Source organism: Brachyhypopomus gauderio, chromosome 21 (genome assembly GCF_052324685.1).
Source record: "Brachyhypopomus gauderio isolate BG-103 chromosome 21, BGAUD_0.2, whole genome shotgun sequence".
NCBI classification, from domain to species: Eukaryota; Metazoa; Chordata; class Actinopteri; order Gymnotiformes; family Hypopomidae; genus Brachyhypopomus; species Brachyhypopomus gauderio.
Genome location: NC_135231.1, coordinates 4,464,197 through 4,478,899, shown reverse-complemented (window position 1 = coordinate 4,478,899; position 14,703 = coordinate 4,464,197). Strand labels below are relative to the sequence as shown.

The window sequence follows — 14,703 nt, the reverse complement described above, 5'->3', positions numbered from 1 at the left end:
GCAGTATAATTACGCCTGCCTAAAAGCCACACTATACTTTTTATCACTTGGAAACTTGCCCTCTTTCTTTTTCTGTTTTTTTTTTCTTCTCTTTTTCTTTTTTTCAAGAAAATTTTCGTTTCTGCGTACTGGTGTGGTTTCCTGCCTTGGCTGTATGGTATGTGAATGGCAGTTTTCAGCCATAACCTGCCCTTCTTATTGTAGCTCACACTCCTACCACTGCCAGCAGGAAGTCAGGGTAGGGTGGGTGGGTGGGGAGGGGAGGATGGAGGAGTCAAGGGCTTAGTCACACAAGCATAAAACCGTGGGTTTGTCTTTTAATGATTTTAACATCATACAAGTTAAAAGGTACATGTACTGTACAATAAGTAAATAGGTTTGTTGTAATGTCATCTCTTTGGATCAACCAATATACATATGTCATTTTACATTGCAGCAACTGATTGTAGGTGAGTCGTGTAATAAAAACGAGACTGTTTGTCCCACATTTTTACACAATTCTCCCTGTAGGTGATAAAACTCCATTCTCTATAAAATAGTGTAAGGATGAATGAAAATATTCCATTTGTTTTCACCTTCTTTCACAGGTGGTAGTAATAAGCAAGTACTAAAAATAAGGACTAAGTTGCTACTCAAGATATATAAAGAGCTTGGAATGCAAGACATTAAGCTAAAATAAACAGAGCTACGGGTGGGTGTCCTCTCTGACAGACGATACCCACATTCAACACTAGAAAGCAGGAAAAGCGCTTTGTTCATAAAAATAATTAGTTTTTCCTTTTTTTTTTCTTTTTTTTAAAACCTTAGATCAATTATTTTAAATAATTTCCCTTAATAGCTTAGTTAAGCACCTACTGGTATTGGGAGAAGTAAGAATGATAAGTGCATCTCCAGTAGGTATGAGGAAAAAGGTCATTTTTACTCCATTACAAAGAAGGTTGAGCTATACGGTAGATATGGGCAGGGGATCAGAGATTAGACAAATGTCTAGCATATTGTTTCCATCTTAACCCCCCCCCCCCCCGGCGCCCTCACCCATCCATTGACTTTGAAGCGTCACAGGTGACTTGAAGGGGAGGTCCTCCAGTTTTTAAGAAAGTCCACTTTGATGTCGGCTGAGAGTTCTCAATGGGAGTGAGGTTCCCCTTTAAAGGAGCACTGAAGCACGCCTGATATCATCCTGAAAGAGCCCTCACCTTTTGAAGTCTCCCCTCCGTCAGAAACACAATGGGCTCCCGGACACGAATCAAGACCCGAAATGCTGCATGGCTCAGAACTCAACTACCCATCACCAACACTGCAGCCCTGCCAACCACAGCTCCACCCATCCGGCCAGCTATTATGAAAAACTTAATTTAAACCAAACGCTATATATATATATTTTTTTTTTGGAGGGGGGGGGGGGGGGGGGGGGGGCGACTCTTTCCAGTAAACCAGTTAAACCTGTCAGCTCTGTAATATGCTGCTGATTGAAAACACTTCAGTCATGGCTGGAACTGACTTTTTCTTTTTTCCTTCTTTCTTTCTCCCATTCTTCTGTTGTTTGTAGAAGTGGCAGGTCCCAGCCAGTTTCTCATGCTTCAGATTATTGTTGCACTGACATTTTGAACAAAGGTTGAGAAGACAGGCAGTGTGGACGCATGTTCTACTCTACGGGCTCCGTTTGCAAAGGCCTACAATGTTGGAAGCATGCGCTGGGGCAGAGATCAGTTTGGAAAAAGATTAGTGAACATTATCAAAAATACTGTTACTCTTGGAAGAGGAGAGAAAAATTACATAAAGATTAATAAATTCTACACATCAATCTAATGGCACATACATGTACAAGATCAAATACAAAAAACACCCATACAAACATAAGGCTGAAGGAAAAACACTCTTTTAAAAAGGTTTAAAAGTGCTAAAATTTAGATCAGCTCACAGAAAACCCGGGGAGGACAAACTCGGTGGTTGCCAATAGCTGTTTTCCTCATGTTTTTTTTTTTCCAAGAAAAATGCATAGCTTCACTTAGCTCTACAACTTGTCCTGCTTACACAGTTTAAATTCCTAATAAGAACTGTGTCAAATTTGTCTCATTTTAATGTCGTTTTTAGGACATAAAAATTTTTCAATTTCAAAGTGCCTATCAATTTTTTTCCTGACATATAAAATAGATTACAAACGAGACTAAACATACAAACGTAGTTGTAGTCCAAACGTCAAACTACATATTTATCTTTAAATAGCAATTGTGCAAAAAATAAGTTTCTTCTCCCCAGGTTTTTGGTATGAAAAAAAAAAAAAAAATTAACAAAAACAAATGAGGTGATGTGTTGTGTTGTTTTGAGGTCCTGTTTCAACAAACAGAAAACAATACATAATCTGACAACAATCGACTAGATGCTGTCCCAATCAGACGTCCCACGCTTTGAATGTCAAAGACCTGGCTGGTGACTTTTTTTCTGGATATTGTGTCTCTTATCAGACCCTTTCATACAAGGTTCATTTGAATGGAAGAAGCAACTGTAGAGAACAGACAGAGAGTTGATGTGTACTACTGTGCATGTTTCCAGTCTTTTGCAGAAGTCATTTTTTCTATTGAGTGGTCTATGACTGTTGCCAACCATAGCACTAAAGCAGCATATTAACTTTCCTTGTTTACTTTTGTAGGGTGGCCTCACATTTTGAGCTTTCAAGCTTCTTTTAGTTCGATTGAAATACATTTTCACGTTTACTACTAAGGAGGGGGAAATCTGATGGAGATGTGGTGTGAGGAACCTAAGCAGGAGTCTGGGGGGAGGTGGGAGAAGATTCCACAACATGGAGTGCGCAATGTGCCACCACAAGTTGGAGTTCATCAGGTGGCTGTTTGTGATGGACTGTTCAGAACTGCTTAGTGTGGACTTGTGCAATCCATGTGTGGACTGGATTTTTGGGGGCTAAAACAGGAAGTATATAAATCAGTTTTGTGTCACTATTTAGATTTGTGATCAATGCCTTGGTTCACTTTGAAAAAACAGACAATAGGTCTTGTATTCCAGGAATTTGGATTGCTCAGTGACAATTTTTTTTAAATGACACTCTCTGTCATGATGAACAACCTGTAAAAGGTCTTTGTGTTTGTCTCAGAAGCATGGTCAGAGCCTGTAATACCACAAGGCACACCAAAGATGAAATCAGTTAGCTTCTGTTCCAATACTGAAAGCAAAGAATTCAAATCAATCGTGGGTCACATTCTTGGCCTCTACGTAACACTGAAGTTTAAAGGTGGGTAAGTTCCTTCTACTTATTATACAAAATGCCTATTACACATGGGTCACAAAAAACCACTCTAGTGATTTCTTTGACACACAAAATAAAATGTCTAATACAAACAGAATAGGGAAAACTACAGGAAAGGCAATGACTTCATCCCTTTTTTTGACCAAGGTTACACAATTATGTAAACCTTCCAGAATCAACAAACCAAATTTTAATACATCTATCTAAATTACACTTTACCTAAAATAAAAGTCATTATATATTTTTGATGTGATATTTCGTACACTGCAACAAAAAAAATACTCTTGTAGAATTTTCTTCTATCTTGTCATTTCTTATTTTCTATTCACATATGTCAGGGTGAGGATTACCAAGAATCTTTCAAATTTCAGAAAAGCTCTGCCTAAAAATGTCTGTCTTCTAACATCTCAATGAGGTCGGCAGGAAGTGGAGGTAAGAAGCTCACCATGGAGATAATAAAATTAGTGCTGGAAGGAAGGACAAAACCATGAAGGGCTCCAATAAATTGAAACTGTAGAACATTTCAAACGTCTTGAGGCTTTCTTTGTGTACATAATGGATGTCTCTGGTCAAGAAGCTTGGCTAGAAGATGAATTAGGTGAGTGAGTCAGGTAGGTAGGTAGGTAGGTGGGGGGGCCAGTAGGTTACCATAGTAACCCAAAGAGGTCAAGTGCCTTTTGCTGTAAACAAAGTGCATCTTTTGAGCAATGTTGTAAACCTGTGAGATTTTTACATTATCATTTTCTCTCCCTTTCGTTTTGATAATGGTCACAGTGTGTAAAGCAGGAAAATCACTGTGTGCAGTTTGTTGTTGTTTCATACTTGTTTTCTCTTCTTTTGTTTTCTTTCTTTATTTATTTCTTTCTTTACCTGGATTTCACTCCAGCAAAATGTTTTTATTTCTAAGAAATTTCTCTCAAGAAAGTATCTAATGTAGGAGCAATCGGATTATCCTGAAGTAAGTTCTAAAAAAATTTAAATAAACTATCATACACTCAAAAAATGAAAAACATTCTGTGAAACACCTGAAATAGAGTGAAACACCTGAAATGGACACTGAGTGTAATGAATTTGTTAAAAGGAATTTTTCAGTTTTATCACGCCTTCATTCCTTCACTAATTTCTCCACTCCTGTGGTTACAAAGACGGTTTTAGTTTAAGGGCAAATTAATGTTACCTGACCTTACGCTTAATAGAATAGAGACAATATAGCAAGTTAAGTCTCACATTTGGAGAAAGCAAAAAATTAAAACACTCACTTCAAACTATTCTTTCTGACTTTTTTTTTAAAAAAAGGATAATTACTTTTCTACATTACTCTTATTTAATTCCTACTCGTATTATTACTTTTTAAAAGTATGCAGTACCAGGCCTTTAGGCTTGCTGATGCTGCCTCCTAACTAGAGAACAAGGACAGGGCTTCGGAAAGGGGCCGCAACGGAAGGACAGACAGAAAGCCTAAACGAAAGCTCCATGCTATTCTCATCACCTACGCTCTTCTTCCTTTTCTGAAATAAAGGATTTCTTCCAGGCTCATTCGAAAGCTTTTGTGCGCTTCAATTAAGGCTTCTATGTGTTCAAGTGTTTTATACCCCCACCCCTAGGGGGAGCCCTAGAACTCCTCTGCGCCGAGCCGCCTTAGGTGTCTGAGCCTTGGGCGGGCCCGGGGTGGGGTAGGAGCCTCATTGAAAGGCCTGGTGGAAGCGAGGCAGGGTGGTGGTGCTGAGGCTGGAGCTGAACACGGGTGGAAGGGGGTGCAGGGGCCCGAGGCCCAGACCCCCGCTGGAGCCTGGCTGCTCCTGAGGTTGAGGTTGCAAAGAGGTAAGAGGCACTGCGGGCGTCGCCGTGGCGGTGTGCGGCTCGGCGGTGTGCGATGACGCCGACGACGACGAGGAGGAAGAGGAGGAGGCAGAGTAGCCCATCACCAGGCCTCCCGAGCTCATAGGGGAGCCGTAAGGAGGGAGGTTGAGTGGGAAGAAACCCAACAAGTGGGAGAAGTCCATGTTAGCAGCACAGAGAGACTCGGCGATGACGGCGGGACTCTTAGACAGGAGCGAGTCCCCACACAGCTCGTCCGGCAGGCCGGGCGGAGGCTCCAGGCCATCCTTGTTGGGCGAAGCGGCCGAGTGGGGGTCCGCAGAGGCTGGCTGTGGGACCGGCAGGCCGCTCTGCAGGTCCATCAGGAAGCTCTCCATTTCCACCTTCAGGGGCTTCTCGAGCAGGTATGAGGTAGATCCGAGCTGGTACTTGGGCGGCGGCTGAGGGTGGTGCTGGGGGTGGTGCTGGGGGTGGTGCTGTTGAGCCTGGGGCTGTAGGGGCGGCGGCTGCTGCTGGTGTGGTGGGGGTGGAGAGGGGTGGTGGTGGTGGTGATGGTGGTGGTGGTGGTGGTGCGAATGGTGGTGGTGCAGGGTGGAGGGAGGCTCCATGGGGCAGCCCATGCCCATAGCAGCGGACAGCGACCCGGGAACCAAGGAATGATGGTGGCCCATTCCGGGACTGGACATGGCTGGCAGGGGGTGGGGATTGTACATGCCCATAGGGAAGGGAGGGCCAGTACGGAACGACTTGGCCATCATGGAGTCCTTGTTGGAACCCATACTGCACATCATGGGGCTCAGCTCCTCCTTCACGGCGCAGGGCGGCGACCCCGAGCCCAGGAGGCCCAGCATGTCGGGTGGCTCCGTCTTGATCTTCAGCAGCTCCTGCGAGTGGCTCTTCTTGACGTGGCGCGTGAGGTGGTCCTTCCTGCCGAAGCGCTGGGCGCAGTACTGGCACAGGAAATCCTTGCGGCCCGTGTGCACCACCATGTGGCGACGGACGTCCTTGCGGGTGTAGAAGCGGCGGTCGCAGTGGTCACACGGGTGTTTCTTCTCCTTGGCCCCGCCCGAGGACTTGCCCGAGTGACTCTTCAGGTGTTCCAGGAGGGCGGGCGTGCTCTCGTAGCTCTGCAGGCACACCTTGCAGGTCAGGTCGCCCGCCGTGGCCGAGTGCATGGCCACGTGCCGCTTGTAGCCCAGCTTCGTGTTATAGTGCTTGCCGCACTCCTCGCACTTGAAGGCTTCTTTGTTGGGGTCATGGGTCTGCAGGTGGTTCTTCAAATGGTCTTTGCGGTGGAACATCTTTTCGCAGAACGAGCACTGGTGGGTCTTCTGTGGGGAGTGTGTGGCCATATGCCTGCAAGATCATGACAATGTTTCCCACCAAAGTGTAGTTTAGGAACACTTCTAATCCACAAATCACTGCACAATTTTACCTTTCTTTTACTTACACTTACAATTTTTCCAGGTCTGGTTATGTGATACGCCTGCCAATGTTCTCTTAATTCTAAATTTACGAAGAATCCTCAGATATATGTGCAAAATCTCAGAAACAATGACAATGACTTTTAAATGTGACATCAACATCACACACATAAATTCTCTCTCGACACTCTTGACTAGTGCTGGCATGTAAAAGAGGTCAACGGGATAGTCTATAGTGGTCTAGTGGTAAAGGTCATCGTCCTCTTTCGGGCTCTGAGGCAGGCTGTGGAGTACTGACCTACCTGTAAAGTTTATATTTGGAGCTGAAGGCCTTGGGGCAGAGGGGCTGGGAGCAGTGGAACGGCTTCTCGCCTGTGTGGCAGAACGCGTGGAGGCGGAGCTTGTCCTGCGAGCTAAAGAGGGCTCCGCACACCAAACAGCCGCTCTCTCCTCTCGCCTCCTTCTCGGTCTCCCTCGCTCTCTCCTGCTCTCTGTCTCTCTCCGCTGGACCCCCAAGCAGCTTGGCGGCGGCCCGTCGATCCTCGTGCTCCAGAGTCAATGCGGTAACGTGGCGTGGGGCATCGGCGGCAGCTGCTGCCATGGCAGCCCTAGGGTGCCGTTGCCATCGAGACTCGTCAGCGGCTGCCCTGCCTTCCAGGCTGTGCTTGAATCCTGCCTGGGGGCGTGGTTTAAGGGGGTGTGGTACTGGGGGAGGGGCTTATGCACTCTTTTTGTTTCTCAGATCTGTGGTGGACAAAATGGAGACAAACTGAGCATCCGGCATTCATTATATTACACAGCATGACTTTCTAAAATGTGTTTTTAAAGTCAGCCAAATCGGACATGGCCTGGCACTTACCCTTCTTCTTGTTCAGAACGTTCCAGAAGAAATGGCAAAGTTTCTTCTGTCTCTCTCACCCAGTCCCAACTGCCATGGGTAGGGTTGAGTCCTTACTGGCACCGCTCATCTTGTGTACTCTGCAGGAAAATGGAACCATGTAGCCATGTAGAAGCATTAGAGCTCATCTTGAATGCGCCGCATGATATTATCGGGATTTTTTTCCATTTCATGGCTACTGTTGTCATTGTTCAGGTTTTTCGTAAGTGGGTAAGCACACACGTTCTCAAAGGGCTCCGGTGTTGGCAGCCATTTCCAGAACTACTGCTAACCTGAGCAGTTTAAATACTTATTCCAAATCAATAGCGCTGGACTTTACATTGTTTGTTAACCAGAACACAGGAATATGCAAATAAGCCATCTAGCATATAAAATGTTTTGTGAGCATCTAATCAAATTCCAGATAAGTGCAGAAATATTTTTCAATCACAATTTTCATTAATAAATTATTTTGTTAAAAGGAATAGAAGACCATCTTTGACCACAGCACATCACCAGTTGCAAGGTGTAAGGCAACCAAAATGTATACATACATAATTACAATATCATGCAGTACCAGAATAGTTCACATCTTTGGCTTTTTGCTGCTCAGTAGTGTTAACAATCCAAACTGTGAAACCCACTGTTATGTCACGACATTAATATCAAATGAAGGAACTAGATTTTTCTTCTGCTGACAAGCTATATATACACACTACCAGTCAAAAGTTTGGACACATTAAGTTCATTTATTTTATATATGTTCTACATCTTAGAAAAAAACTGTGATGGTAAAAAATAATGAAAGAACACATGACTGTGTTATGTTAAAACAAAATAGATGGTTTAGTAGATGGCTGTGGATTGTAAAGATCTTCCACCCATTCCTGGTCAGTTTGGGATGATGCTCTGGATGCTCTTGGTGTTCTTAACCAGCTTCATGAAGCAGCACCTATGACGCCCTGAAGACATTCTCGTGTATGCTGAGCACTTGTAGGATTATTTTTTTGAGGAGACAATTAAAATGTATGTACAATTTCATTTTATCATTATTTTAATCATATACTGTACACATTGTTTTGAAAGAAAAATCATATGTAGGCCATCAACATTATGTCTTATATATATATATATAGTGTAAACCAGCATTATAAAACAGGATAAAGGATCGCATCACACACACTTCCCATAAAGGACCTGCCATCGCCTGCCGTTCATTGGCCAGGTTCTCATAAAACATCAGATACACATTTTTTAAACAGAAAGCTAAATGGCTGACAGTGTTTTAATGACATTCAGTGCAATTTCCAAGTGATCACAGCAACAAATCTGCTTTTGGGTGGTAGAGAAATTTTATCTCCTGTATTTCAACACCATAAAACTAGCACTGCCCAGAACACCTGATGTCTCTTTAATGGAATAATGAACCCAATAACCTGTAAGATATAAACAGTCATTAGCCTAATAAGCAGGAGATCTAAGTGCTAACACATTCAGTGCAGCAGGCTGTGTGTCTGCAAAGAGGAAGTGAGAGCTGCACTGTAGACATCACCCAGCATGGTGGGGGCAGGTTGGGTGTGGAGACTCCCCCTCTCTCACCCCCTCTCACCCCCTCCAGGGTGCTCTGCCCTATTGTCATGCCTCTTCACTTCACACATTCCACACACATGCACATGTATGCGCAGACACTATCCTTCACGCTCCAGATCATCCTGACTGGGGTGCACTGGCCCCGCCCATGAACACGTACACATACATGTAGATCTGAACTCTCTGTGTTAGTAACACATAACACAATAACACATCATCTTGTTTATTTGCGCGTGCGTATATATATATATATATATATATATATATATATATATATATATATATATATATATATATATATATATATATATATGTGTGTGTGTGTGTGTGTGTGTGTGTGTGTGTGTGTGTGTGTTCTGGATGTGAACATACACTGCACAAGTGTATTTGACGTTTTGTTTTGAGATTAAAGGGTTTTCACATTCCTTTGCCCTGAGGTCAGAGTTCAGCCGTCTACATTCATGTTTAACCCCCTCTGTACTGAGACAAATACATCTGCAGCCAATATATGCAAAACACTTGAAACTGCAGAACTGTATATGATTTGTCTTGATCATTAACATGGTGATTTCGTACTGTTCTAGCAAATTATTACATAAAAAATTCAAACATAGAACAGATCTGAATTATAGAATTACTAAATGATAAAGTTGTCAAAAAGCACCTAACCTACAGAAAAATAAACCAGACAAAACAAATTTGTCTAACACATTAAGATACAAGCAACAAGTTAGAACATTTAGATAATATCACTATATAGTACATGTGTATCCCAAGTACACACCAAAAGAGTGAAAGAAAAAAACACACATGCACTTTAAATTTTTTCAAAGATTCCCGCCATCTTTTTATCTGCCTCCTGATTTGTCAGAGAAAATCCTGAATCCTCATGACTGGAAACAGAGGTGAATTTCTCTCGTAAACAATCCCACGCCCACAGCGTTGTGTTTCTGTGCCTGGTTCGTGGGTGGTTACTATAACGGTCATGTCTGCTGGTGCGGCAGTGTGTGCCGAGTGTGAAAGCTTTAACTGCAGCTACTTGGGCTGAGAAAAAAACTCCTTTCTGAATGGGATTGAAGCAATTCTTGGTGGCCAGAACTGTGGTCTTTACTCTGGGCGTCGTTGTTTACAACAATCAGCTCAAGCGCTAAAATCAACGACCAATGTAGTGCACCTTTAAAATGTTTAGCCTCGCAATCTGCTTCAGTCATAAGAGCTCCAATCAGAAACAAGAAATCTTGAGAATGCAAATTAGGACTCCAGTGTCCCCCAATCAGAGAGTTCCTTTAAGGTCAGTGAGTACACTTATGTTGCACCTTCCACAGGCAGAAAAAGTTCTGACACAGTAGACCACATTTCATGTTAAGCTCATGAACATGCAAAACAAACGTAAACACTGCCTGGGAGGCATGGTGAAACTGGACAGTAGTGCGCTTATGTAAATCACAGCACCGTGCAGCCTCACTGTGGGTCAGAGCCGTCACGTTTAGACCCGGTTCGGCCCGTCACACAGGGACGAAACAAAATCATTAATGTAACCTTAACCTGTGCTGGCCGTGCATCTGTCGTGGATTACACTCCAGCCTGTCTGGCAAGAATTGCAACTGCTTTAATGGTGGATTCATTGAGACCGGACCTCAGTAAAAATTACAAGCATGTCATGACTGAGAGCAGGTCATGGTGTCCCAGGAGGACTCTGGAAGAGCCAAGCACGCAATGTTTACTATAAAAATAAATAACAATAATAAAATAATAATAATAATAAAAAGCCCTTGGCAGCCAAGCCGCTGAGTTCATGACACGGTGAGATGACACGAGAGAGAGAAAGGCACAGAGAAGTGAAAAGGGGCGATAATGAGACTGCAGTGAAACTGAGAGAGAGAGAGAACAAAAGAGTGAAAGAAAAGGGGGAATGAGAGAGAGGGGAGAGGGGTTCGGTGATAACCACACGTGGAGACGGGGAAGTCATGCTTTACTGAGCACGGTGACATGGACTGACAGGGAGAGAAAAGAGAAGACACTGCAACAGGAGTGTGTGTGTGTGTGTGTGTGTGTGTGTGTGTGTGTGTGTGTGTGTGTGTGTGTGTGTGTGTGTGTGTGTGTGTGAGCGTGTGAATCTGTGATCTGTGCATTTACATTTACAAATATGGCATATTTTAAAAGCCCATATGCACCTTAAGACACTGAGGAAGTAGAACGTAAAGTTGTCCATTAGTGCTGTGTGCTGTGTAATGGCCGACGACGGCACGCCCAGGACCCTCACGGCCCCGGCCCTGTCCCCCCTCGTGTCCTGCGTCCCTTCAGTCTGCGCAATGGACAGGTTTCAGTTCCTCCGGTGATGTCTGTTTGGAGCTCAGTGTGCGTGATGAGCAGAGGCAGCCACCCTGCCCTCCACCCACACACCCACCCCCACTCGCCAACAAAACAGAAACACACTCTGCCAATTCCTGCCCTCCGTGGCTGTTAGACGCCACGCCACTAGGCTGGGTTACCGACACGGGATGTGGCCGTGCAGCCTGTGCCTCCCTGCACACAGCCAGCCACACACACGCGCTGGACTCGAGTCGAAAGGGCTAAACTTAGCGTGCTGTGGTCGACCGTTAGAGGACAAATCAGCTTTCTCTGTCCCTGTCTGTCACGTTGTTCAGGAGGGCCACCGTGGGATGATTCATCGCTAAACTGCCATTGGCCGCTCAGCGAACACATCCACCTGAGAAAGGCCCCCCCTCAACCCTACCCTGTTTGAGAATGAATTTGAAATTATTTAAATCCTGGATAAAGTAAACCGGTTGTCTTGAAACAACTATTTGCATTTTTGTTAAATTACTCTTCAAAGGGGAAACCCAAAATTGATCACACGTTACTCAATTGCAAAGTGAGCTTTGCTCGTAACTACTGGAACCATGACTAAGACATTCCAGCTAACCTGCTTCTCCAAAGCAGTCAAGACGAACTATGGTCTTTTATTCTTATGGTGTGACAACTCACGTGACCAAATGCTAATATGTCAAATATGAATGAACCCTAGCATTACACCGCGTGCTGTATCAACAATACATTCGAGAGTTTATAATAACACACATGCATTTGTGTTTTTTAAACCATTCACAATAGCCTCACATTTTTGTCTTTGTTAAGGCAACCTGATTATTATCTGTGAACATTATCATTATTTATGCTCTTGTTTGTTACTCTCTTCTCTGTATGCTTTCGTTTTCTCTTTTATAGCCTGGGTGGTGTGTGTGTGTGTGTGTGTGTGTGTGTGTGTGTGTGTGTGTGTGTGTGTGTGTGTGTGTGTGTGTGTGTGAATGTGCCTGTAGGACAGAGACATCTGTTTGACATACGGCCGCCACTTAACAGCAGTGTAGAGAGAGAGGGAAGGGGCAAAAGACTAATTAGTAAATGAACAGGCCCAACAAACAGAGGTCAATTAGAGGAGCTTCACTCTCAGCGCTAATCTGTGTCCAAACAATGACACCGGACGCAAGGCCCACTTTAGTCCAGCAGGGAGGTGCTGCACGTCTCGGCGGCATTTAAAAGCACCATTATCCATTCTAAACAACAGGAACGGCTGTGTGTGTGTGTGTGTGTGTGTGTGTGTGTGTGTGTGTGTGTGTGTGTGTGTGTGTGTGTGTGTGTGTGTGTGTGTGTGTGTGTTTCGTGGACAGTGTTGCCAGATGCCCTGTCAACTTCCCTGGGACTTCCCCTTTGCGAGTAAACGCAGCTAAACGTGCACAGAGGACTTGGTGTTCAGGGGTGAGGCGGGGGTACTGAGCACCTGTGCCCGGGGAGCTATCTGGGCCGCCGGCGCCGTTTGCCAGTGCGTCCGATTGGATGAGCATGTTCTGACGGTGCTGTGAAGAGCTGACAGTGGGTAAGGGACGTGGGAAAATGGTGGTACATTTCTGAGGGACACCACCACCACACTGACATATAAATACACTGTGTGTGTGTGTGTGTGTGTGTGTGTGTATGTGTGGGTGTGTGGGTGTGTGTGTGTGTGTGTGTGTGTGTGTGAGAAACAGGATGTTTCAGAGATCCTTTCTCAGCTGTGCCTCTATATACTTCAGTTACTCCATACATACAGACACATAAACATGCACATGTGTGCATTTTCAGTTGGTGTACATTGTTTGCCATTGTAACTGTGTGTGTGTGTGTGTGCAGAGATGATTTGGGGAAACCCCTTCTGGCAGGAGCTCTGGCTATGACACGGAGCTCCTGCGCTGTAGGCACTGAGCCAACCGGCAACACGCCAATACACTCACACTCTCCGTCCCTCCCTCTCTCTCTCTCTCTACCTCTCACTCTCTCTCCCTCTTACTGCCTCCCTCCCTCTCTCTACCTCTCACTCTTACTCCCTCTCCCTCTCACTCACTCTCTCTCTCTCTCTCCCTCCCTCTTCTCTTTTCTATTTATAAACCTTCTTTTCATCACCTTCTTCTCATTCATCCTTCTTCTTTCAAGCTGCAAGTTCCTTCAGATCGCTTGTACCAATGCAGTTTGGGAGCCACACACACACACACACACACACACACACACACACACACACACACACACACACACACACACACACACACACACACTCACACACACACACACACACACACTCACACACACACACACACACACACACACACACACACACACACACACACACACACTCACACACACACACACACACACACACACACACACACACACACACACACACACACACACACACACACACACACTCACACACACACACACACACACACACACACACACACACACACACACACACACACACTCACACACACACACACACACACACACACACACACACACACACACACACACACACACACACACACTCACACACACACACACACACACACACACACACACACACACACACACACACACACACACACACACACACACACTATTAATTATAGTATCACTATTAATTATTTATATAGCGCTTTTTACAACAGTTGTTGTCACAAAGCAGTTTTACAAGTTTTACTACTACTGACCATCTAACAAGAGGGGACAGGTGAACTCTTCATTCTTTCCTCTACAGTCATCCCAACTCGGCCCTATTTCAACACGGCCCTATTCCAACGTTTGACATGCTGCTCGTCGTGACCCGCCAGACAGGCTGCATTTTTGCTCAGACCCAGGGCCCAGGACACTTTCACCAGGTATTCAGTTTCAAAATCGCTTGGGTCAGGGGTGATGGGAAGTGTGAGCTCTCTGTTGGGTCCTGAAATCAGAAACATGGACCTAACTGCAGCGAATAAATGTTAAATCCCTTAAAAGGGATTTAAGGGAAAGTGCAATTATTTGACTATAAATGTAAATCACAATCTTAAGTTATTGTCTAGCTTGTTTACAATTTTAAAGGAGAAAAGCCATCTTAACCCTATAGTATACCCCCCACACTTTACCAATGCTTTACAAAAAAAAACAAAATAGGATATGTATAGAAATAAAAAAACATTACAGGAAGTTTATTATAGGACTAAATTGAATATTTTCTTCAGAATAAAATAATATGCTCCAACTTGCAAATGAGAATCATTATATATTTTCTGGTGTTCTAAGAAGGATTCAAAGAGGACAAAATAGGTCCAATGCCATTTTGATGAAATAAAATGTTCCAGACTTTAACAATCAGAACTTCTGAAGGTTATGGTAAAGTTCTTTGAGAATAAACTATAGCAAAAGTCAATAGAATTGCATTC

General features: G+C 44.2%; 1 protein-coding gene across 1 annotated transcript in view; it reads right to left on the bottom strand.

Annotated features, from left to right (window-relative positions):
* Window positions 1–297: 297 nt before the first annotated feature.
* The window catches only part of plagl2 (pleiomorphic adenoma gene-like 2), a 26,788-nt gene continuing 12,382 nt past the window's right edge, over window positions 298–14,703 (bottom strand). Inside the window, exons 2-4 of the mRNA XM_076983722.1 lie at window positions 7,364–7,482; window positions 6,807–7,248; window positions 298–6,436 (exon numbers count right to left, since the gene is read on the bottom strand). Coding sequence (XP_076839837.1) covers window positions 4,945–6,436; window positions 6,807–7,105 — 1,791 coding nt within the window. The 5' untranslated portion in view covers window positions 7,106–7,248; window positions 7,364–7,482 and the 3' untranslated portion in view covers window positions 298–4,944. The remainder of the gene's footprint in view (window positions 6,437–6,806; window positions 7,249–7,363; window positions 7,483–14,703) is intronic.